The following is a 27,528-nucleotide window of genomic DNA, read 5'->3' on the forward strand; positions in this document are numbered from 1 at the left end:
TCAGGAACATATCCAGGCTCTCTTTGATTCCATGCCACGACGCTTAGAGGCTCTGATTGCAGAGCATGGAGGGCTTCACACCATACTGAAATCTCATGGTCACAGATCAGGTACAATTCTGAAATTCTAATCATTTGTTTATTGTCATGTACCTAATCTGTGGTATCAATTTCATTTCAGTCACATATGTCCTTCGTGGTGTTGCAATTTCCACAAAAAATAGTGTAGATAGTTGACTAAATAGCTGGATGTGACGTCAAAAGTGATGATCCAAGGCTACATAGTGCATAGCAATCTAGTCCGTAATAGCTAGTAAATGAAAATGGTTGCTTGATTAATGACTTGTATATTAAACAAACATGGAATGCCTCGTCAGAAATTGGGGTCATGAAATCTGAAGATGCATTGGAAGTAAAATGTAGCATAACACATAACACATTAACTTTCAACACTGACACTGTTACTACTGGTACCTAAACACTGCAATATTTTAGGCAATTATCTTTTCCACATAATTTGTAATGAAACTGCATTAGGATACTGACTTATCAGCATTGCCAACCGTGGCCGAATTTGGCTAAATGTAGTTTAATTTTTTAGCCATGTAGCTTGTAGCAGAATGGTCGTATCTGAATGTCAAAATGTAGCGGAATTGAGCTTCGATCGAGCGACCATCTGTGAATACTCTACTTTTATGTGTAAACACTTTCTTTTAACAAATTTATTTTCTCACACTAATACCCATCAGAATTTCCTCACTTCCTCAATAATATTACGAAAACATACGGTAGAACCTTCGTGTCACAGGCTGAATTCTGAACAATGTGACCCTAATTTATGGTAAGGATAGCAGTGCTATTTTCAATTTTATTTTCCTGTTATGTGAATAGCACAATTTCTGTACTCGTGAATTTGTAGACACCCATCCGGCGGTTTATTAGGGTTCGCCTACCTAACAAAAGCAAACCAGTAACCTAACAGTTCCTCTGTTTATAAACTTGCCGACACCGGCAGAGTTTTTATTGGGGATCGCCGCAAAAATAACCGTACCCAGCTTCAAATAACAGTGAAACTTAAGCTTCTTAGATTTTAAAAACTGACACTTCTCATTGTCCACTTGTTGTGACACTGTGCAAAACATTGTAAACATCATAACATTTATCGTCGGTTCTATTTATTACTCAAGAATAAGGGCTATCTCTAAAGCTAACATCTCCAACATACAGCTATTTACGAATGGTCTTCTGATGACACAGTGTTTACAATGTTTTGCACAAAATGTCGCAACAAATTGACAGTGAGATAGATATGAGTGGGAACGCCGGGAAGGGCCAGTTTTTAAAATATGTGAAGCTTATGTTTCATTGTTATTTTTTTATATCATCTTGCTGCGTCAGTAGACCTACTACTTATACAGTAGACTGAAAATTAAGGAAAACAGTCTTACACGTGTGTGATTTCCAGTCAGTCGAGTTCCGCTAAGATAGGACCTACCTAGTAAATGTAATTTTTGTGTGCAGTTTAGTGTAGTGTGTTGTGATTTCATCATGAGTTCTGATACGTTTGACAGTGAATGCCAATCATCTACGAGGAAGAAAAGCCGCATTGGGACTCCAGAAAAGAAGAAACTGGTAAGAGGAGATTCGAATTTAAAATGTGATGCGCGAAATCAGAAATATAGAGTGGAATGGGAACAAGACCCACTTTTCAAAGCTTGGTTAGGACGTGTAGCGGATGTACAAAATAAGGCATATTGCAAAGCCTGCCGCATAGAAATTAATGCGAAAATTAGCAATTTAAAATCTCACCCAAAAAGTGATAAACATTTGAGAGTAGTGAAAGGAGTTTTGCAAGGACAAGGTACTCTATTTCAGTGTCGTACGGAGCCTATAAAGGAATCTATTACAGACAATGCAGTAAAGAGAGCGGAACTGTTATGGGCTGGACTCATTGCGGAGCACAATCTCCCAATGAGAGTTGCTGACCACATTGTGACTGTATCGAAGGCAGCGTATCGCGATTCGAAAACGGCACAGAAAGTGTCACTTGGCAGGACTAAGGCAACTTCTATAATTAAAAATGTAATTGGGAAGTGTCATTTCGAAGATCTTTCAGAAAAACTAAGGGAATCGAAGTTCAGTGTCATAATAGATGAATCCACAGATATCGGTTCAGTGAAAACTCTCGCGATCTGTGTGAGGTTTGTGGCACATAAGGATGATACTAAAGGGGGCGTAGTTACAAGGTTTTGGAAACTTGTCCAAATTTTTAGTGGTAGTGATCCCAATGCCACAGCACAGGGAGCAACTGCAGCTCGACTGTACGAAGAACTTATAAAGACATTCAGAGATGCAAACGTGCCCCTTACCAATATTATAGGGTTTGCCTCCGATGGGTGCAATACCATGTTTGGTACAGATAATTCAGTGGCAAGTCGACTGCGACAAAATCTGCCAGGAATCATGACAATGAAGTGCATATGCTACTCATTACACTTGTGCATGAGCGAAGCCTGCAAGGTGCTACCGCGAGAATGTGAAGACCTCGCGTGGGACGTGTATTCATACTTTAAACACAGCAGCAAAAGACAGGCCCAGTTACAAGAATATCAAGAATTCTGTAACGTTGACCCCCACAAGATGCTACAACTGTTACAAACTCGACGGCTTTCTTTAATCCACATAGTGAACCATCTACTGGAACAATGGAATGGCTTGAAAACATATTTCACTCTTGAGGCTTTCGGACGAAATGAGACTGCAAGTGAGTTATTGGCGAAATTTAACAATCCTGTAATTAAAGTTAATTTAACATTCTTGGCGTGAGTACTACCAAAATTCACGAATGCAAATCAATTATTTCAAAGTGACAAAATTGTGTTGAATGCCCTACATAAGAAAATGATGGAGGTGTACCAGTCACTTCTAGCATGTTACATGGACGAAGCACGTTTAAAGAGGATGGGCTTAAAAAATGTACAACCTGATGACAAAAGACTGTTCGTCCCTTTACAAAATGTTTACGTGGGCATTGCTGTGAATAATTTACTGGGAACTGAAATCAAAGACAGAAATGAAATATCTGGATTAAAAACCCATTGTAGAGATTTTTATATCGTGGCGTGCAAAGAAATTAAAAAGAGAACAATTTCGGCGATGAAGTGCTCTCAAAATTGGCTTCATTTACCCCATGCATAGCCATGGAAGTTAGCAATGCTAGACTGAAATCCCTTGTTCCCCTAATGTCCAAGCTACCACGCATAATAGACTCTAATGACACAGAAAAAATGCAACAGATCGATGATCAGTGGAGAAATATTACTTGGATGAAATTTCCTCTAGAATGGTTAACCATGGACGCAGAAAAATTTTGGATCCGTGTGCGCCATTACAGGGATGAATTAGGGGAGTGTAATTTCGGGAATTGGCTGATTTTGCTTTAGATGCTCTTGTAACCCCCCATTCCGGTGCGGCATGTGAATGTCTATTTTCGAAAGTGAATCTGATCAAAACAAAGTCACGCAATAAGCTTGCTACGAGCACACTGAATGGTCTCCTGTTATCATCACAGTGTGTGCAACCCACAGGATGCCCCAATTTCGAGCCTACTGATCGAACATTAATAACCCCATTATTAATAATATAATAATAACAATAATAATAATAATCGTAGCTCTTTCGAATTATTTTTATTAAATTAATATAATAGGCAATGAAATCATTGTTGAACGCAGCACATTGAACAACATAATATATGCAAATTCTTCAAGTTTTGAGCGTAGCTTAATTTTAGTCTTTGTAGCTGAATTTCGGAACGTTTGTAGCCGACTCGCTCGTGTTCAGGTTGGCAACGCTGCTTCTTATTTCTGTGCTGCACCATGATACCATATTTTTTTTTTTCTAATATAAAAATCGTCTATGAAGAAGGCTGTGATTCAAGCATACATGTTCAAAGCTCCTAGTGTGTAGTTTACTAGTCAGCTAGTTCCTAGTCACTATATAGTATAGACTTGAGCTTTGAGACATTGCTTTAGTTCATATTTAACTCTCGAATTTTCTCCAATTAATCTTCTTGAACCTGTATCAGAGGCATTCATGTTTAATATTTAACTGGTTCTGAAGCATAAAGCAAGAATTTTCGTGTACCCTAACTGGTACGAGTATATTCAGGTGAACTATAATTCACCTCAATAATTAATAATATTAGAGGAGAAACATTTGCTCCGGTGCTGGGAATTGAACCCGGGTCCTTGGTTCTACGTACCAAGTGCTCTCACCATTGAGCTATGCCGAAGTTCAACCCACAGCACTGGATCGAACCCCTCTTCTCCAGTGTTTTTCCCTTTGTGGCATGACTCTAAGTTGGGCATGTATGTTGACATTTTATATTAAGTCAACTGCCATTATACAAGGAGCGCACTCAGTTGAGTGACTTGGTGGCCGGGATTCCAGAGTAATATGCACTGTTGCTTGAAGAATCTACGTAAAGATTATTATTTTTTAGTCCTATAGAATACATCATGTTATGGTAACATTTAATATTAGAGGAGAAAAATTTCCTTCGGCGCCAGGGATCGAACCTGGATCCTTGGTTCTACGTACCAAGCACTCTCACCATTGAGCTATGCCGAAGTTCAATCCACAGCATCGAATTGTTACCATAACAGATGTATTCTGTAGGACCAATCTATATATAGATTCTTCAAGCAACAGTGCATATTACTGTACAGTTTTCTGTGCATATTACTGTGAAATCCCGGCCACCAAGTCACTCAACTGAGTGTACTCCTTGTATAATGGCAGTTGACTTAGTATAATAATAATAATAATAATAATAATAATAATAATAATCCGTGACGCTACAGCCCATGAAGGGCCTAGACCGACCAGCCGGTTGCTGGTCTCACGCCCACATGCCGAAGCAGAGGTGGACGATCATCCAATCAGAATTGAGGTATCATGTGGTTAGCACGATGATCCCCCCAGCCGTTATAGCTAGTATTCGCAACCGGATTTCGCTACCTATCGTAGCTCCCCAAGTGCATCACAATGCTGGGTGGGCTCTGGTCCCATACACTGGCCGAAATTTCATGAGAAAATTTCTTCCCCCATGAGGACTCGAACCCCATGAGCATGCATTCCGTAATGTGAGTCCTAGGCAGGATGCCTTAGACCACGACGCCACGGCGCGGGACGTTGACTTAGTATAAAATGTCAAAATACATGCCCAACTTGGAGTCAGGCCACAAAGGGAAAAACACTGGAGGAGAGGGGTTCGATCCAGTGCTGTGGATTGAACTTAGGCGAAGCTCAATGGTGAGAGCACTTGATACGTAGAACCAAGGACCCGGGTTCGATCCCCGGCACCGGAGCGAATTTTTCTCCTCTAATATTAATTGTTACCATAACATGTATTCTGTAGGACCAAAAAATAATCTTTATGTCAGGGTGAATTATGTCTATTTTGAATGATAGTTATTTAAATAACATTGTCTATAGATTATGGAGTTTATTTTTTAGTAAAAGTGAGGTTATCAGTAATGACCGAGTAATGTTACCCTACATCCAAACTACAAAGATATATTATTGTTTTATCATTTAAAAATAAACAAGCATGAAATTGTTAATAATTTAATGAATTTCGAGTTTATGGAAAAAAAAAAAAAAAACAAATATCAAGCATGCCCTAATAAGAAATGTGTACATTACGGAATAATTAATACTTACTATGTGCTGTGTGTACAGAGAATTCCTAGAATTCCTATGCAGACCAGGTCCACCCCAATCTCTATCTAACAAACTCTGTTGGTGGGCAGCAAGTGGTCTTACACTGACATGTGGACAAGTCCATACACACTTCCCTGTGAGACTGGTCACACTTCACCCTTTACTGCTTAGCTTTCTTGGGACGGGTGCTCTGCACTACTGTCGTTAAGCCAATGAAACATTACTACCTGGGACCAATCTGCATAGGATCTCTCTGTACATTTGTAAAGTTATTCCGTCTCTCACTTTCATTTGGACATGAAATAACACAAAAAAAAATCAGACATCAGTCCCTTATGTGGTGTGCGAGGATGTAAAAGTTTCAGTTATATTCTAGCATTGAATTTAGTTACATTTTCTTTGTCCGTCTTTTCTTTAGATTTGGAAGTAACTGAATCGGCCTTTTTATTTTCTATAATGTTAATATATTTTAACAGAACTATATGTAATACAGTAGTTCACACTTTTCTTTTAGCGGAAAATTTGTAGATCGTTGTTTCTTAGTTACATTCCCATCCTTAACTTATTCATCCCATGCAGTCACTACACTACATTGTCACAGACTATTGGATCGCATTATTGTGTATTATCTAATGAGCAAACGAATTATGTAATTCATTCGTTTTGCTGTGTTGCAATGTTCACTTTTCTGAGCTCAGATTAAATTTGAACTAGATTAATATAAACCACGTTCAGTATTACATAATGCCACCAAGTTGTAATCTCAGTTCATTTTCTGAACTTGCTTCTGAATGAATCTCCAGTCATCTGTCTTATGCAACCGGCCCTCATAGTGTTTAACATAGGATTTTCCACCATACCATTGTTGCAGGTGCATTTTGTAGCTTTGTGTTGGGTCCAACAAGTAGACTTTTCTGTTGCTTATTATGGAGCCGCTATGTAACTGTCAGATGTTTTAACTCTGTGACACACTGCAAAAATCAAAGAATAATTTTATGTTTGTTTTGTTATTAAAAAGGGGAAAAATGAGCAGTAACAATGAATGAAATTATTAAATGTAGTACTAAATTATGGGACATTGTTCTTATTTTTTTGTAAAGTGTTTCTTTTCCATTTACAGGAGCTAGGAATACCACTTTTGAATGTGGCAGGACCAGAACTAGTTGCTGGAGTATCAGGTGAATCTGAGGAAAGAATCCGTGATCTATTTGAACAGGCTGCAGACGTTGCTCCATGTATTTTGTTCTTGGATGAAGTTGATGCACTTGCTCCAAATCGACATACGGCACAAAGAGAAATGGAAAGACGAATTGTTGCGCAACTTCTTTCATGTCTAGATGGTATGTTTCATGTATACAGTCCGAATATAGTGAACCTCTATGGACTTGCATATTTCGTTCACTATATCTGAGGTTCACTATATCCGAAGTGTCTCTCCCCTAACCTTAAATGACATAAATGAATGAAATTGTGAACAAGAAAATAAAATATTTCATCTTTGTGGAATGGATTACACTGTATACTGTATATTGTTACTCACAGTTGATTTACTTAAACAATGCTGTCAACCCACGTCTGCTTGCGAAAGACCATGTTTAATGTCACTTATAATTGTCTTATCTTCCAAAGAATTACGCTTAGACATTTTTATACAGTACATTCGCTGTTGGAACACTAGAAACAGACGATCAGGTAGAAATGACAAAAGCTGTTATGGTGTGACTGCGTACTCAACCTTGGAATTTCCCAGGCCACTTAATGGAAACTGGGAGAGGGTTGTTGGAATTTGAAAGCCATAGAATCTTACCTTCATTTATGCTCTGGACATAATGTCTTGTCTTCTTTTAATAAAAGAAGGCAATTTAATTTTCCGTTGTTTTGTTGCTATCTGTTGTAATGGAAATGTTTCTGAGAACAAAAGGCAACCCTTTGACTGTGGAGGATTACAAGAAGGTCTGACTTCAAATAAGAATTTGTCTGGATACAAAGTTCACTGTAAACGGAAATATTAATGTACTTTCTAATGTATGCTGGTCGGTACCAACGATTTAGGTTTACTATAGCCAACTGTTCATTATAACCGAGTTCACTATATCCAGAGTTGACTGTATATGTATGATCATATTTGGTCAGAATGTCTATACAAATTCAAGAAAAGTAATGTTTAACACATGCATACTGTTTTTGGATATGTGTACAACTAATGCCTAGTTACCAGGAAGTTTGTGTTAATGTGATGTTCTGTTATGGTGGATCTGTATTGACATGTAATTTATTTTTAAAGTCTTTTTATAACAAGGTACATTAGAACATTGGAAAGCAGAAAATAGGGAAGATTGGAGACTGCAGGGTTTGCAGTGAAAGACCTGCCCATGGGCAGATAGTTACAAATGAATGAATTAAGCATAGCACCTTATTGATTATTTAGTTATATCACACCACTGAACTCCACACACTTAGGACACATAAACACGTAATTGCTTACTGGCGGGGAATTGCAGTCTGTTTCTGCCTCCTACTGTGGGACAGTATACTAAATAACTGTGACTAGCTCAATCGTAGTTCGAAATGACTTGCTTCTTCTCATTCTAGGAAAGCTGGGCACCTCGTTAACATATTGTTAAACAATTGGTGAACTTCTGCTGCTGATATTCTCTGAATTGCAAGCCAAATGCTCTCTTTCACTCTCCGAGTGTGGGGATTGTTTGCATATGCTCGAATTTTAAGATACCTCACAGGTAATAGTCACAAAGTTTGAAGTCTGGGGGACAAGATGGCCATTCCATCACTCAATCATAAAACTCCTCCCACTTCCTGCATAGATAAATTGGCAATATATGCAGTCATATTGCCTTATATAAAATAACATACATCCCCTTTTCAAGTGTTAGATTTTGAAAAAAAAAAAAATAGTCACGAAGATGAATTCGAAGTGGTGACCACATATTTATGGCAGCAAACACTTCTTGGCTCTGCTACTCGCTTCCTCTTCTTTTCTACCAATACATGACTTTTTACCTAAAAAACCTTGTGATGGACGAGATGGACATGTATATAGCCATCTCAATCGTAATATGATTAAATTTTTTCCGGGGTTTTCCCTCAACCCAATACGAGCAAATGCTGGGTAACTTTCAGTGCTGGATCCCGGACTCATTTCACCGGCATTATCACCTTCATTTCATTCAGATGCTAAATAACCTAGATGTTGATACAGCGTCGTAAAATAACCCAATAAAATAAAAAAAAAATTGGTTAAAAAAGCAATTATTGTTGGTATTTGGCATGATCATGGAGGTAAATAACACTATTAGGGGGAGGACTAGATGTAACTTTAACTACAAAACTGCAATCATAGTCCACTGTGGTGACTGTGGTAACTATATTGCTATATTTATCCATATGAATGATTTCATTTAAGTGTTCACATTGACTTTTTGGAGCCTGAAACATTATTGACATTGATAGAGACCCAGAAGAATAAAATATTCCTTATGTGGCGTCATAGAATCTGAAGTTGATGAGGAAGACGAAGATAAAAATGATGATTCGAAATTGTCTTTACAAACATACAAGTATCTTAAGGGGTTAGGTACAGCTTACAGCAGTAACATTTTTGTAAATATTCAACATGTTTTTCCTTCATTACTGTATTTTGTACAATAATGAAAATTGGTATGTTTAAAACACTGCCCTTCTGCTATATGAAAAAAAATATTTTTACGATTTAAAAAAAAAATTATTTATATATATATATATATATATATATATATATATATATATATATATATTTTTTTTCAAAATTCAAAATGATGGCAATTCACTGTGCAGTGATGAAGTATTTCCCTCATAATTCATAAACTTGTTAATTTTTTATGTTCTCTCTCTTTTATTTTATTGCTGAAACTCATGTTTACAATGTCTTGCTCTTTCAACTACATCCCTTTCTAAATATTTTTTTTTTATTTTGTATTGGAAGAAAATACTGATATTTGGCCATTTTTTTAAATGAATTTATTTTTTTATCAGACAATCTATCAAAGGTAGAGAAATTATTTTGCATCATATTGTAGGGACTATTCCATATCAAATCGATCAGTAAAAAACCTCGTATTTTTTTAATACTCTAATTTTTTCTCTATTTATACAAGGTGCTGAGGACAGTGCATTTTCAAAAATATACTATCGAAAGTCAAATGGTTTTTGTACTATTGAGCGACAAATTTAACGTATTTTATAAAAACAAGCCTCTTTCAGCTCTTAGAACTCTGGAACCATTTACTGCAGAACATTGAACGGGAGCATTTTGAAGTTGACATTTGGTAGGTTATGTTAAGAAGTATCTGTATTTTTATTGTATACAGAGAGATAGATGGTCCGATTTTACTTACTTTTAGGCTTTTTGCCAATTTGTAAAAATGTAAAAAATATTGAGAAAAAACCTTGCATTATTAAGAGTAATTCGGCATTGTTTGCTTAGTGGCTCGGCAATAAGTTTCGAGGGTATTAAATAAATTATTTTCACATGCCTAGACTTGAACGGCGCAGTACCGCATGCACTGACCGAGAGCTGAAGATAAGCGAGCGTTGGGCGTCATTTTACTCCTGTGTTTATGAAAACTTGTGATAAAGCTAGCCCAGCTATGCGCTACTAGACGAAACATCACATATTTGTCTCCTGGCCTTGCTTGTCTCGGCTAGCTCCCCCCTCACAGTCAACTGGTTACTTCATGTGTGTACTATTTATTTTCTTTATTTGATATTTTCAATACTTTCTTATCAACGGTGCACCAGTAAAAAATATGTGTTTATTTGTGCTTTCAATGCGGAATCTAACCATATATTTTTAAAATATTTATTCGTGGTCAAAGGGTCTTAATGAAGAAAAATCTAAATTTCTCCATTTCCATAAAAAGTAAGGAAAACTGTTTACATGTCAATATAAACTTTAATTTCTCAGCATCAAAATAAACCATGATTTTGATCATTGGGTGAAAGGGTTTCAGAGCCACAACAGTTTAAATTTGCTAATTTTATGAAAATACGATAAATTTTAATATTTTAAATTTAAACACTATGAAGTTCTGATGCCTCAAACTTTGCACAAAGCATTGTATCACAGTTGTCAACGGACAGAAAACATTTCATTGTATTTAAAAATTGTAAGGTCAATTTTCTCTATATGTCAGTCGATTTGAGATGGAATAGCCCGTAGATATAATATGTATAAATTCACACACATAAAATTTCATCACAGAATGTTGGATAGTTTTTTAGTTATGAGGGAAATGCTTCATCACTGCACAGTAAACTGCACCAGTCCACACCTGTGGAGTAACGGTCAGCGCGTCTGGCCGCGAAACCAGGTGGCCCGGGTTCGATTCCTGGTCAGGGCAAGTTACTTGGTTGAGGTTTTTTCCGCGGTTTTCCCTCAACCCAGTATGAGCAAATGCTGGGTAACTTTCGGTGCTGGACCCTGGACTCATTTCACCGGCATTATCACCTTCATCTCAGTCAGATGCTAAATAACCTAAGCTGTTGATAAAGCGTCGTAAAATAACCTACTAAAAAAACTGCACCATTTTTAATTTAAAAAAAAATATGTAAATAATTTTTTTCAAATCGTAAAAATATTTTTTTCGTATAGCAGGAGGCCAGTGTTTTACACATAGTAATATTCATTATTGCACAAGATATAGTAGTGGAGGAAAAAAATGTTGAATATTTCCACAGTTTTACTGCTGTAAGTGTACCTAATCCCTTAATACGTCGTAGAAAGTAGAACATTTATTGTAAGTTACATAAATAAAGTGCTGAAGTATTGAAACTATAATTGCATAACTACAGGCCGAGGCACAGTTACCAGTTGAAGCACAGATAATTGTAAATGTGACCATAACTGTGGTTTCGGAAACTTATTTTAACATCAGTATGTTAAATCGCAGGTAACTGAACATGTACAGATAACTGTCATTCCAGAAACCAGGCAATATTCTTTCTATACATGTATGTACGTGTGCATGCGTGTGTGTGTCTCTCTCTCTCCCTCCCTCTCCCTCTCTGTTCCATCCCCCCACCCGAGAAAAAGTGAGAGGCTGGTGAATTTATGGGATACAGCATAACAAACCAACTAGAAGACGGCTTTTTACACTGCAAGATCTGTGTTGAGATCCTCATTGTCATTAAATCACATTCCAGGTCAGTAAGTTGTATCATTTCCATATCACCAAGCCTTAAGATTATTTAAAACTGGTCATTCCATCTCGTCCTTGGTCGTTCAAACTGCCTTCAGTTCATATTTATAAACAATTTGTGATAAACATAAGCACGTGTTTATACTATTTTCGTGCAAAATGTTCTATTATTTTCAGGAAACGTGGAATATTTAACTCATCTCTAGAGTCTCCATTTCATTTATAATCTAGCAGACTATCCTGCCTCCAGTGTCAGACGTTTCAGCATTTTTATTATTATTATTATTATTATTATTATTATTATTATTATTATTATTATTATTATTCAGTGCATTGGCATTTGACTGGAGTCATTGGCCGTACAGTGGCGATTAAAATCAAAATGAAAGATAGAAAACAAAATAAAGCAAACAATGTGCAAAGTGGAACTACGAAGGAGGGATGTCAGCACTGGTGCATTATTTCTCTGGCCTTCCAGTATCTATCCACAAAGCTGACAGATAAAAGCGCTGGATAAGTCTTAATGTGGCTTGAATCCATGTTGTCTGAACATCCACAGAGCATGCAATGGGGCTGGATAATACACCCAGGCGATAGAGGTGATTAGCCAGACAGTTGTGACCTACTGTGGTGCGGAATGTCGAACAACTTCTCTTCTAGGCCATTCGGGGAGAGGGGAGTTTAGTGTGTCCTTCCAGTGTTTATCCTTAATTTGTTCCTCCAAACTCTTATGGAAACATTGTCTTACTCGACTAATATTTGTAGATGCTGTATGGAATGGCAGCATGGTAGGATATGAAAGGGGGATAGTTGTTCCTTTCTTTGCCAGAAAGTCTGCTGCTTCATTCCTGGCAATACTGCAATGAGAAGGTTTCCACTGCAAATGTACAATTTTATTTAGTTTCTTGATGTCTTCTCTATTATTATTATTATTATTATTATTATTATTATTATTATTATTATTATTATTATTGTGGGGGCTGGTTTTATTGGAATACTCCATTTCTCCCTTCATCATTCCACTATTTCTCCTCATGAGGAAGTGCCTTGCCAGTCAGTTCAGTGCATAGAACACAGAGTCTTCAGTGAACACTGTTTAAAATGGAAAGTTAGAATGTAAGATTTTATTTATGTGCACTTTCGACAGTTTGTTGTAAAAATTTTTTGTATTTTTATTATTTTTTTAATTTTCCAGATTTGACGCTGAAGCCAAATGGTGAGAATGTGGTTGTGATCGGCGCTACAAATCGCCCAGACACTTTAGATCCAGCACTTCGCCGTGCAGGTCGATTTGACCGTGAAGTGTGTCTTGGAATACCAGACAGGAATGCCAGGGCTCATATCCTTAGTATCCTCTGCAACAAACTGAAACTTGCTTCAGATTTTAGCTACGAATATATTGCAGCAAACACACCTGGATTTGTTGGAGCTGATTTGTTGGCACTGACTCGTGAGGCCTCTATGGTGGCAGTTAACAGGTTAGTGTTAAAACAGGTATACAACATATATCCAATATCGTAAATGTAGGAAATGTGTAGTATTTGGGTCATTTGAAAAATTTGTGTAAGAAATGGATGATTGAGAACGTCAAAATTAAAGTTACTATTTAGTGCATATTCTGCATGTATTAATATAGTACAATGTCTCTGCCATAGTAACCAGCCACTGTACACTCACCTTGCTTTACAGCATTCTCTAAAAGTATCAATGAATCTTTGATGGCATGACTAAATGTCAGGTGTGTTATAGGACAAGACAATGGATCTTTTATAGAAATAGAATTCCTTTATTTTTATATCAGACATTCTTTAAACAGTGCATGGGTCCTAGAATAGTAACAAAACTAACTTCAGATCAGAATGAACAAATATTTTAATATCAGATCTGTTACCTAAGTTATTATAAAGATAATATCTTCTTCAGTAACTAACAGAAAACCATTCCTTCTGTAACAATCATCTTAGTAGATTGCCCTTAAGGCAAAGATATTTGAGCCTTAGTTTCTTTAATGATAGATAATTAGAAAAAATTAAAACACTGTTTTGAATGATGTAACAGACATGACATGGCGTAACAGATCTGACAGGCAACAGACATGACAAAGTAAACATAAGCATGTGCTAACCAAAACTTCTTTTGCTTAAAAATCTTCAAAATAGCAACTTAACTATGGCACACGTGTACTATTATGTCCTATTTATCTTGACTTTATATGTTATTATTTGTGGAAAACACAACACAAACAGATCTGACAGAGTAAAATTGCACGCTTAGACTAAAACACAAAGCAAGAGTATGACACAAACTCGCCAAATCAAAATGAGTGAACATAGCAGTACAATCAAGATGGTTCTTTGTGCATCATCCTGGCTTATGCTGACATCTGTGGGATTTCTTTTTCAACTGTGTATCCATAGGAAAGAAATGGTGTAACAGATCTGACTGATTTACTGGACTAGAGTAATTATGCAATCGTATTTAAGGAAATATAAACTCAGACATAACTGAAGAAGTTTTGATGATATCAAATGTTTCTTTACTTTTTCTCTCAATTACATTATTAAACAAACCTTTATCTGGACATAATCATGCTTCATTTTAAATACTTAGCTAGTATGGACACGGCATTTTACCTGTTACTATGAGAATTTTATTTTATTCTCGTGAAATATTTCACATGAAGGAAATAATTCTTGTGACGTTTACTACATTAGTATTGAAATTACTCACTGTTAGGAATTTATAACTCTATCGTTATAAATGCAATAATGGGAAGGGTATAAATTGATGGATGTCATTTGTATACAAATTCTGCAAATGACCCATTTCCTTATTTCTGTGAAACTATTGAAATCAGATTTTGCAGAATCACAATACTACTACTTACGTGCTTCAGGTAGTGGTAAAGATTAAGGTGTTTGTGTGCACACTAAGGGCCACAGGTGATAGGGATGTCGAGCTTCTATGCTAAAACTCAGCATTAAAAGATGATGCAGAGAGCACTACAATTCAGCCATCTTTCATCTCTTGTACGAACCCATTACTCAAGTTCATAACAGGATGAGTAAAACCTGGAGCTGATCTAGAAGCTATGACAAGATTAAAAAATTTCTTTCATCATCTGGACTTGAACCCAGACTCTTCTTGTTTATAGTAGAAGACATTCAACACCACTGCTGCTGCTGCTGCTACTGCTGCTGCTGCGGCCACAGCCCCCCACTATGTGGCCTGACCTGGTCTCAATGTGTCATTCTTGAATTGTTCTAAACTTCAGAGTTTGAGATGCATGTCAAAAATTGTTTTCGAATTCTGTTATTTTCTATCCTCTCAATATGATGTTTATATTTCAAGTTTCAAATTTGTGACATATTTAATGCCTTCAAAATATTGAAGTTTTCCTTTTAATTAGTGCTGTCGATCGATCAAAATATTTAATCGATTAACTATTTGAATTTAATCGATTAATCGATAGCATAAGTATTAAATGTTGTATATATATTGTATCGGTATATTACAAAACAACTATTTTAATTATTTACCAACATATTTATTATTAGGCTTATAATTTATTGTGTCAGTTTCTCCGGGAATTTTTGAGATAAAGATAAATAACAAAAAATATGAAGACTCAACTAGTTAATACTGCTTCATCCATGATTTTAAACATGTGACTGCATTCACATGCTCTGAATTTAAGTGCTGCTGTATGTTTAGTAACAATGTTTCCTGCATCACTAAACATGAAAAAACTTTTTTTCTGACAAGCACATCTCCACGATCGTTCAGTTTACTGTAAATCCAAATGTTTCACCAAGTTTACCTCTCAGATTCTCATGTGACATAATGGAGTTTACACTTTTCACAAACCACAGAAAATTGATTTTTTATCTTTATCAAACTAAACACACAACCTTCATATACAAACACAGTACAGAAACTGCAACTGCAAAAGTACAGCAGTCAAAACAGAAGACTGACCCCTATTGTAATCAAATTACCAGATTTTAGAAAGAGAAGAAGGTAGTTAAACTCTCATTTGCACACAGTGTAGACATGGCTATTTTATAAGGGATGAGGGGGACGAATTTTAGAAAAGTATGCATTTCATTTATGCTAAGAAGATGAGCTGACAATAAGGTGGAAGTTTTCTTGGAAAACCATAAAACTTAATAGGGGTTTCACATTGTGTTTCAACTTTCAATAGAGGTAGACTATGTCACTGTCCTCATATCTCCATTTCTTTCTGAAGTATTTGTGGAAATATTTTCCCTACGCTACCTGGTTTACAGTTAGAAAATAACAGTACTATTGTGCTTTTAAGTAAGCAGTTTCGAAAAAGAGAAATATTGTCGGAATTTTTAGTATGCGTTTGTATTAACAAAAAAATTAATATCAGTTACAGCCGATTAATTTTAATCGACTCGATTATTCGATTAAATATTTTTGATCGATTAGTCTTACAACAGAAATTGAGGTCCGTTTTTGCAAAACTTGCTAACTGAAAAAACTAATTTTACAGGAGAGACAAAAAACTGAATGGAGACAAGTACGTTATAGGTGCAATCATCACACTTTGACACACTATAATGAAGAGAAATAACTCAATTTTACTAAGATAACTTTAACATTGTGTAGAGGCCTGCTTTATGTTAACGAATCCACCAAAATCTCAATTTTGCAAATTTTGCAGTTAGCAAGTTTTGCAAAAGCGGTCCTCAATTGATCTATTAATCGATTAAATCCCACAACACTACTTTTAATTTATTTTTAGGACACTTTTGAACTTACAGGAATCTTACTATTACGTTGTTGATGTACTCCCATTATATTTTAACTTCATCATTGTACATGTTTTGACATTGAGCTGTTTAACAATTGCATTGTGTTTTATTAGGTGGAATTAAGAATAAATTGTAATACTACTATGAATTTTAAATACAGTAGAACAGTAGATCCCTGTTTATCCGAGCTAAAGGGGACAGAGTTATATAATACATGTGTACCATTTCCAAAAGTTAGAATTTATAAAACAATTATATTACCGGTTGTTCTGTATGGTTGTGAAACTTGGACTCTCACTTTGAGAGAGGAACATAGGTTAAGGGTGTTTGAGAATAAGGTGCTTAGGAAAATATTTGGGGCTAAGAGGGATGAAGTTACAGGAGAATGGAGAAAGTTACACAACGCACGCATTGTATTGTTCACCTGACATAATTAGGAACATTAAATCCAGACGTTTGAGATGGGCAGGGCATGTAGCACGTATGGGCGAATCCAGAAATGCATATAGTGTGTTAGTTGGGAGGCCAGAGGGAAAAAGACCTTTAGGGAGGCCAAGACGTAGGTGGGAAGATAATATTAAAATGGATTTGAGGGAAGTGGGATATGATGATAGAGAATGGATTAATCTTGCTCAGGATAGGGACCGATGGCGGGCTTATGTGAGGGCGGCAATGAACCTCCGGGTTCCTTAAAAGCCAGTAAGTAAGTAAGTACTATTTCCAAAGGGAGAAGGAACTGGCCACCCTACCTCATTATACCCTGGCCTAGTTGCCTCATCAGTGATTCCTTATTGATATCACAGTTGACTATACAAAAAACAAACTATTTTCAGTAGTGAAAGGAATTTTGTTGACATCATAGAAGCACACACTTGATATAATAATTTAACACAATATGCATTAACAACTTCTAAACACATACATCATCAAGAAGTGACTACACCTGGAATCAGTTGTCACCTTTCATTCAGCCATAACTGGTTCACAATTCTTGGGGTAGGGCATAGATGGAACAAAAGATATATAAACAAATCATAATGTTCACTTAATGTAACCAACATACATCCATGAATAGCTGTGTTTCATTTTCAGTTCACAAAACAAGTGAACTGAGAGTGTGAGAAGCAGATTTCTCTACTTACTGCATTCCTTAAAGGGCAGTCACCCTTATTTGTAGCTTTACTGTGGGATGAGAACAAGATGGTAGTGTCTCATTGGCGTGCATTGGCAGACCTTCGAAACATAAGATGCTGTTATATTTTAGAATCCTGGTTGATCCACTCTGAATTTATAACCTGTGTTGGGCAAACCCACGGTCAAGGCAACACATGTTTTCTCCAGGTACTTTGGTTCCCTTGTGATATCTCAATAAATTTCCATTATCATCATCATTCATTATGAGTGTAATGTGAAGCCACTGCCTGTGATGCACTCTGAATAATATCAGATGAACTAAGTGGTCAACACTTCTCAGTACTAGTGACATCTGTGAGCATGCTCATATAGTCAGGACAAATAAAAGCTAATTAAGAAAATCTGAAAGTTAGAATTTATAAAACAGTTATATTACCAGTTGTTCTTTATGGTTGTGAAACTTGGACTCTCACTTTGAGAGAGGAACATAGGTTAAGGGTGTTTGAGAATAAGGTGCTTAGGAAAATATTTGGGGCTAAGAGGGATGAAGTTACAGGAGAATGGAGAAAGTTACACAACACAGAACTAAATCTGTGCTTCAGTGGCTGACCATGATAATATCTTTGAAAAATATTGGAGTGCAAGAGGTCAAATGACTTTATTGTCAAACACCTGGCATTAGAAAACAACACCACAACACAGAACTGCACGCATTGTATTCTTCACCTGACATAATTAGGAACATTAAATTCGACGTTTGAGATGGGCAGGGCATGTAGCATGTATGGGCGAATCCAGAAATGCATATAGAGTGTTAGTTGGGAGACTGGACGGAAAAAGGACCTTTGGGGAGGCCAAGACGTAGATGGGAGGATAATATTAAAATGGATTTGAGGGAGGTGGGATACAATGATGGAGACTGGATTAATCTTGCTCAGGATAGGGACCAATGGCGGGCTTATGTGAGGGCGGCAATGAACCTCCGGGTTCCTTAAAAACCAGTAAGTAAGTATAGATATAAGTGAAGGGCTCAGCACCAAAGGTGACTAACCCACATTTACCTAGATTTGCAAAATGAAGGTTAAAGTGAAGGAACTAAAAAAATGGAGATTGATTGACGAATATGTTCTTATTTGTAATACAAATATAACATAGTATTATTATTATTATTATTATTATTATTGTTATTATTATTATTATTATTATTATTATTATTTATTTATTTTTTTTTAAACATGAGAGTTAGTAATGTCAAAATACATTGATTTTTTTCTTAGAAACAATTCTGTAGTCATGTTTGACCCTCACGAAAAATTAGTACCCTATGTATAATGTGGTTTAGTCATCTCTTTCCAACTAAGCAAAATAAAATAATACTGAAATTTCATGGTTTAAGAAAACAAAGTGCAAATTGGTGAAGAATGATAGAACGGAGAAAAATGTTCTCTCCGGTACCGGGACTTGAACACGGGTTTTCAGCTGTAGATGCTGACGCTTTATCCACTAAGCCACACAGGATTCGATTCCCAATGCCAGATTGAATCCTTCTCAGTTTAAGTTTTATCTCTCTGTTCTCCTTTGGTGGCCTACCCTCATGTACTGGTGTCACAGTAATATAAAATGCAAATTGTTTCTAGTTGAACAGAATTGAAGCTCAACATTTATATATTTGCTACTCATTTTTCTGTTCTGCACCAACTGTTACCAAGTCGTAATCTATAGAATTTCCATCCCCATTCAGTCTGATAGAAGGAGTGATACACTGGAGGAATGTATTGAAGCTAGCTAATTAGATCATTAAATTTCTCCAAAGTCAGATATCTTCCTTCAAGGTATAGTTTTGGTAAATCTAGATTTCTGAATGCCCTCGGACTTCCTCAGTGCTTATTAGTCAAATCAACAACCATGAAATGGGCTTCCTCAGAATAGCTGTGTTTCATTTTCAGTTCTCTTGAATGTTTTTTTCCCAATCATATCCAGGTGGTTTTAAGCCACTCAACTTTGTTTTTTTCCACAGTTGTTTTGCGATTGGTGATATCTTTCTCTAAACATGTGGTACTGGAAAAATATGCACTCTCCATTTTCATGCACATCTTTCTCGCAGTTTTGATCATCTAAATCCATTGTTCTGGTACATAGAAGTTCATACCGTTTTGATTTTTCAATCACTGGAATTATTTAACCCATTTTGCTTCTTTCCTCCCAATAAAGAGCACTCAGATTTCTTCACTGCTGTGCTTCTTTCTTCAGTTTAGTGCACTGAAGCAGATGCTCTTTGTTCATTGACAATCTTGGTATGTTACACAGTGAACATTCTTCTGTGTTTTAAATTCCAATCTTGCAAATATGTGTTGCAGTCATGTCCTGTATTCAACCTGAAAATAGCTACGGTTTCCTTTCTGGGTTTTAGGCTGTATGTCTTCTAAAGTTGATTTATTTCGGCCCATTTTTTCCCTTCCCATATGAAATTGTAGTAGCATTTTAAGCAATAAAAGAAAATTGACAGCTGTTTTTGATTATGCATTTCTTAAAGGCTAAATTAAATAAGAAATTATAAATGAATTATGCATAAATAATAATTTATATAGAACAGCAAAAGAAGGTGAAATGTTGAAAAACCCAAGAAGTTTGGCAGCAGAATAGGGCTGCTATTGAATTGCAAACAGAAACCTTCAGTGGCTGTTTGCGACCTTGACATATTTTACAGCTATGTGCTCAGCTAACATCAATGATAATCTCTGACTGACCGCATTTTAATTGATTTTATGTATGTTTAATCTATTTCTAGGGTATTTGTGAACTTGAAGACTATCAACCAACCAGAAAATAAAGAAACTACAGAAGAAGAATCCTCTAAAGAGAACTCTGAAACAAAAAGTGAAGAATCTGCACATAAGGAATTAGAATGCTCGGCTGAAACTGCTACAAGTACTACTGTTACAGACAGCAATAAAGTTGTTTCAGATATTATGGAATGGTTACAAAAGGATCGAAATCCTTTATCAGAACAGCAGCTAAATGAGCTGAAGGTTGAATTAGATGATTTCAAACAAGCACTTAAACATGTGCAACCTTCAGCAAAAAGAGAAGGTTTTGCTACTGTACCTGATGTTACATGGGATGATGTTGGGTCTTTAGGAGACATCCGAGAAGAACTGCAAATGACAATATTGGTAAGTGACCATTGAAATGAATTAATGTATCCATTCACAGTCAACTTCATTGGTTGATTGGTTATTACGCTCTAGGAGAAGCTGAAATCTCGTATCTTAAGTTTAGAGTGCATAAAAGAAACTTGTCCCTGACGAAATTTATTACCCATTTCTCCATTAGGAGTACTGGACTGTGCCTTACAAATGTCTCACCTGAGAAATAGAATTCGAAACTCCTGGAGAACAGTAAATGGTCTTTCTTCTATTTTCAGTTTTGATTTCTGCTGAAATACAGATAATATCTCAGTAAGTAGACTGAGGATGCACTAAAATCTGTCAAAGTATGCATACAACTATGCACTAAGTACCTTAAAATATGCACTAAAATAAAAAAAAAAAAAAAAAAAGGCTATGAAAAACTTAATGTACACTACTGGTCAAAAGTTTTCGATCACTATGGATTTGTGGTTAAAACAGGGATTTCATTTTGAATATTCTGTCATATCATAATGCTAGAGAGAGAAAATATTTATTTTGTTGATCTATTTAGTTTTTCCTATGTGTTTGTGTACATTGGAATAAAGTATATAATTGTTTTCGATCACCTATCAAAGATCAATCTTCTTAATGTATCCAGCTGTTTGCTGACAACATAAAGTCCACTATAGTCCACTGTAGTCTATTCAGTTATTGTTTTTCACGAGAAATGAGGGTTATTTTGATCGGTGTTCATTATAGATGCCTGTTGCTAGTAGCCAGAGATGGGGTGTAGTCAATATATACTGCAGGGCTGTGTCTTCTGCAACTGGTACTGATGATTTTAATTTACTTCTTTTGTGGTTTATGGATGGACAGTATAGAAGGATGTGTTCCAGATCCTCATCATGATTATTACAACACAGACAAGTAGGATTATCAGAAATGTGAAATCGGTGTAGGTACAATTGAGTGACAATGTGACCTGTTCTGGCTCTTGTTAAAAATGTTTGAACATGTCTGTGCAAGTTTTTGTACATTTCCAGGTCATTTGGTTTCTTTTGTACAGACTGTAAAATTTTTCCTTTGTCAGAAGAGAGCCAATTGTTGATCCATAGGTTTATAAAATGAGACTTTACTGAAGCAAAAGCATTGGCTAGAGATATCACTTGAGGAGGTCTTGGTTGCAAATATGTTGCCTGTTTTGCAATATTATCGACTTTATCGTTTCCAGGTATACCACAATGACTAGGTATCCATTGAAATGTTATTTCCTTTTGGAGTTCTTTTAGTTTAACCTATCACAACTATGAATTTGTGGTTAAAACAGGGATTTCGTTTTGAATATTCTATCATATCATAATGCTAGAGAGAGAGAATATTTATTTTGAATAATTTCAAGGGAAAAATTGTTCCGGGGCCGGGTATCGATCCCGGGACCTCTGGTTTAACGTGCCAGCGCTCTACCACTGAGCTACCCGGGAACTCCACCCGACACCGTCTCAACTTTTCCCTTTATATCCACACAACTCGCGTGGGCTGACGAAACACCAGAGACGTTAACGTAAACAGTAACGTATATATTACGTATATATGTTACTGTTTACGTTAACAGAAAACCACAGTTCCAAGTCACACAGAGATTGTGTGCACTCGTTGTGGGTCTCTGGCGTTTCGTCAGCCCACGCGAGTTGTGTGGATATAAAGGGAAAAGTTGAGACGGTGTCGGGTGGAGTTCCCGGGTAGCTCAGTGGTAGAGCGCTGGCACGTTAAACCAGAGGTCCCGGGATCGACACCCGGCCCCGGAACAATTTTTCCCTTGAAATTATTCAAATCTGCTTTACAGGGAGCTTCACCTGAAAGACTAGATTTGCATAATATTTATTTTGTTGGTCTATTTAGTTTTTCCAATGTGTATATTGAAATAAAGTATATAGTTGTTTTCATAGCTGATTGAAAACTTTTGAGTGGTAGTATGCCTATAATAAGAGATTCAGATACCTTCCAATTATATTTTTACTTTCAAAACATTCTGATAACAAAAATATCGAATGATCTTGTGTTATGCAACTGCTTTTGCTGTAGTTTAAATGGCAATGAACTATAATGTTTTTTTTTTCCAGCTTTCTTATGTAAAGAAGTGCCTTTTTTCAGATACTGCAAGCCTGTGTGCTGAAAATGAACGTTCAACATCACAGGATGTAACTGTGGCAAACTTAAAAAAGAGGGACTCTTGTAAGATCCAAGCCCAACGTTCATCTGCTCCTTTAACACGATGCTACTTTCTGCAAATGAGTTAGACCACTATTTTTCTGACACACTTTGATGAATTTTTTAGAGAATTTCTCCATGCTTCTTTCAGCCACTCTTTTATATCTTAAACTACCACTAAGAAATCAAAGAGATTTAGATCCCTAGTCTCCTATTTTTCAATGGCCCTAGACAGGAATGATTAGTGTACTACTAGGAATTCCAGACTCTCCTACAGACCAGGCAAATTAGCACTCCATAGATATTTGCTGAAACTTAAGAGCTGGCTATCTGTACTTGTCCATTTCTGAACTGTGAATAAGCTCTTCTTCTTCTTCTTCTTCTTCTTCGTCTTCTTCTTCTTCTCCTTCTTCTCCTCCTCCTCCTCCTTCTTCTTCTTCTTCTTCTTCGTCTTCTTCTTCTTCTCCTTCTTCTCCTCCTCCTCCTTCTTCTTCTTCTTCTTCTTCTTCTTCTTCTTCTTCTTCTTCAAACCAGTCACATAAACAACCAAACATTTTGCAACATTTTCTCACTTCAAGGAATTTTTTTTAATTTTCGTGATAAAAATGTGTGGAAAATGTGAAAAAATGATGCAGTTATATGCAATATTAAATTATAATTTGCATTTTTCACCAAAACTCTTGAAATATGCAAATATACAAAATAAACTTGGTCTTGTTCGATTATACTTACAAATGGCTTTTAAGGAACCCGGAGGTTCATTGCCGCCCTCACATAAGCCCACCATCAGTCCCTATCCTGTGCAAGATTAATCCAGTCTCTATCATCATATCCCACCTCCCTCCAATCCATTTTAATATTATCCTCCCATCTATGTCTTGGCCTCCCCGAAGGTCTTTTTTCCCTCTAGTCTCCCAACTAACGCACTATATGCATTTCTGGATTCGCCCATATGTGTTACATGCCCTGCCCATTTCAAAGTCTGGAGTTAATGTTCCTAATTATGTCAGATGAAGAATACAATGCATGCAGTTTTGTGTTGTGTAACTTTCTCCATTCTCCTGTAACTTCATCCCTCTTAGTCCCAAATATTTTTCTAAGAACTTTATTCTCAAACACCTTTAATCTCTGTTCCTCTCTCAAAGTGAAAATCCAAGTTTCACAACCAAACAGAACAACCGGTAATATAACTGTTTTATAAATTCTAACTTTCAGATTTTTTGACAGCAGACTAGATGACAAAATCTTCTCAACCGAATAATAATAGGCATTTCCCATATTTATTCTGCGTTTAATTTCCTCCCAAGTGTTATTTATATTTGTTACTGTTGCTCCAAGACATTTGAATTTTTCCACTTCTTCGAAGAATAAATCTCCAATTTTTATATTTCCATTCTTGTTCGATTATTCTTTGTTCAAAATACGAAGATACACTATTACTTCTTGAATATGATATATCACTAAAAACATGCATTTTCATGCAAATCCTTGGTCTACTCGTAAGTATTGTCAGTTGTTGTTTAGTCAACTGTCCGAAGACAGGGTTGAACCTCACAAGTGATACCAAGAAGGCACCATTTATGAGGCAACTAGGCCATTGAATATATCGTCCAGTAGCTACATATTTTGGAATAAAATCTTAGTTGGAGTGTATTGTGACAAGAAATTGTACGTTGTTGTATTTTTACAGAAAAATATAATTTCGGGTATTTGTGTTTATTGCATTAATTTTGTACCTGCACTCCGGTTTTTTTGCATGCATAAGAGAATGCCAGTAAGCCATGACTACAGAATATATTTCCATGTCCTTTTTGACTTCTGAAGTGTTCTATGAATAATTTCACAGTCATCTTGAAACTGTACGATGCATCATTTATATCACAGTCATATTTATCATTAATATTGCAACTTTAAGTACCTCCAACATTTGTAACTTGTTCAAAAATAGAATCATTTACAATCATCTTTGATTGAACATCACAAAATGATATTAAAAACATTACAATTTTTCTTCTGTTAGCTAGTTTCCCTTGGATGTCCACATTTCATCAGACTTTTTTTAGTACGGTATAGGAAGATTTTCATACCCATAATTTTTATCAAATAATAGCAACACATTTCTGAGATGATTAAATACATGATGCATTATCAGAATGTAAAGTTCTGTCATTATCTTAACTAAATTGAAATATTGTGAGTAGTACAGAGTGTGCAGCTTTCTGTATGGGCTTGGGCATCAAGCAACTCAGCTGAGCATTTGCCATCCTGCGGCTAGTGGACCCTGATTTGCTTACGAGTTAAAATTACTTAGTTGCTCAATTCCTCAAAATAGCGATAGGAACTCGAAATTGTTCTATCATTGAACTTACCTTGATTATATAAGAAATTAAAAATTCTTTTTTTATAATAGATTTGGCCTTATATGAGTAACAAAGTGATACACTGCATTTATAAATTCGTGACAAAAATAAAGTAAAATAGACTTCAGTGATGCATGGATAACCTGCAAACCAGATAATTCATGCACGGATAAACGAGACTTTGCTTATATATTTTCCAGAATGATGTACGCAACATGTATTTTCGAAATGATTCCAAATGCATAAACAAATTAGTATTATGTTAATACTTCAAGCGACGCTGATATAACCTCTGCAGTTGCGAGCGTTGTTAAATAAAACATAACAATACTTCAATATTTTCCTGTGATTGTCCTGTAGAATTAATATTTCCATCTTTTGCATATTCAGGAGCACATTAAGCTGTGTTTTCCTAACGTATGTTTTTGTTTCATTGAAGGCTCCTGTAAGGCATCCTGAACAGTTTGCTGAGTTGGGAATTTCTGCTCCTTCTGGTGTGTTACTATGTGGTCCTCCAGGTTGTGGAAAGACTCTGCTGGCAAAAGCTGTGGCTAATGAAGCAGGGATTAACTTCATTTCTGTTAAGGGTCCAGAACTTCTGAATATGGTAATTATAACCAGTCATTGGATTGATATGCAAATGTATGTTTTATTTACTTGTGTTCATGTGTGAGAGAAGAATTGATGGATGCATATTTCGTGTTGCATTTAATTAATCTCTGAATATAGGCCTAGCATATATATGCATATCTACATCGTTATTGCATATACTGACCTACTGTCTTTCTACGAGTAGCTAAAGGTTCAAGTAGATGTAAATAAATGCACGTGGTATGATGTTTCCTGATTAGCTGTTAGACGCACAATGCCTCCAAATTCATGCTTGTCATCATTTTCCTGACACTAAAAAAATGTTCTCTACAATAATAATATGTAGTATAATATGCAGTTGTAATATGGTTCAATTGAACAGTTCATTAGAACACTTTTGTATTATTAACAGTATTTTATATTATTAGTTTTATATGTTGTTGTTCAAATGTCTAGACTAGGAATGCGAAACATGTACTCACTGAGTACCTTCCCCTCTTTTTCTCTTTCAATCCAGTCCAATACCAATGCCGAGCATGTCGTCTTGAAATCCCTCTGCTGTGATCACTGGCATTGAGCCATTACTTTCTATGAACCTACATTTACTTATCGAGTAAATAAAGAAGATGGCTTTGAAATGAAGATTTAATTTCTACGATGAATGGGAAGAAAATTATTTTTTCAAGATGGAAAAGCAGAATGTTTACTTAGAATCAAACATAAACTTCCGTCATATTCAAAGTACTGTACATGCCACTGCAATGTTGACGTTGAGTCAGTGTTCCATACTGCTACTTCTTAAACAAATGGTGCTAAACCTTGGAAGGGGTTGAAATGGACTTTTTACACATGATGCTGAGTTCCCCATCTCTGCCTAGACATTTGGGAATGAAGTCATTAGTTCTCTTTCACTCTAGTATTTTTGAGGTATAGAATCTTCTTTTTTTCTAGGGTTCTGCATTTTCCTAAATATTCTAAGTTCATGGTTCATTTGAATTGCATAACACACAGAAGAGAGAGTTAAATATTCCAATCCTGTGTAGATGTTGTGCCAGACAGTCATGGCCAGTAATTAACCCTTTCTGACCTGAAATATTTTTGTGGGTGAAACAATTTTTTCTTTACATCTGTCTTGTATTTTGACCTAAGAAAAGAGGAATATTGGATATTTTCTGAAAAAAAAAAAAATGATTTCAGATTAAGTTTTCTGAAACGATTCCAGTTGGCATCATTGGGATGTTATGGACCAAGCAATGTACTATATACGTATATTATGTTGCTAGAGATTTCAAATGGAATCATTCGAGTGGAAAGGGTTAATTGGTACATTGCACCAGCTGATTTTCGTGGTAATTGACAAACAATTCCAGGATTAGATATAAAAATTTGCCACTTCTTGCCTT

General features: G+C 36.0%; 1 protein-coding gene across 4 annotated transcripts in view; it reads left to right on the forward strand.

The window, feature by feature from the left end:
* Positions 1–27,528, forward strand: part of smid (nuclear valosin-containing protein-like smid) — a 122,807-nt gene that overhangs the window by 61,722 nt on the left and 33,557 nt on the right. For all 4 annotated transcript variants that reach the window (XR_011329798.1, XR_011329796.1, XR_011329797.1 and 1 more), the window contains exons 9-12: positions 6,847–7,066; positions 13,116–13,398; positions 20,624–21,008; positions 25,974–26,141. Coding sequence is in view for 1 of the 4 variants with exons in the window: in XM_069813122.1 (XP_069669223.1) it covers positions 6,847–7,066; positions 13,116–13,398; positions 20,624–21,008; positions 25,974–26,141 (1,056 nt within the window). In the remaining 3 variants the exon portion in view is untranslated. The remainder of the gene's footprint in view (positions 1–6,846; positions 7,067–13,115; positions 13,399–20,623; positions 21,009–25,973; positions 26,142–27,528) is intronic.

The sequence above is a fragment of the Periplaneta americana genome, chromosome 16 (genome assembly GCF_040183065.1).
Source record: "Periplaneta americana isolate PAMFEO1 chromosome 16, P.americana_PAMFEO1_priV1, whole genome shotgun sequence".
Taxonomy (NCBI): Eukaryota; Metazoa; Arthropoda; class Insecta; order Blattodea; family Blattidae; genus Periplaneta; species Periplaneta americana.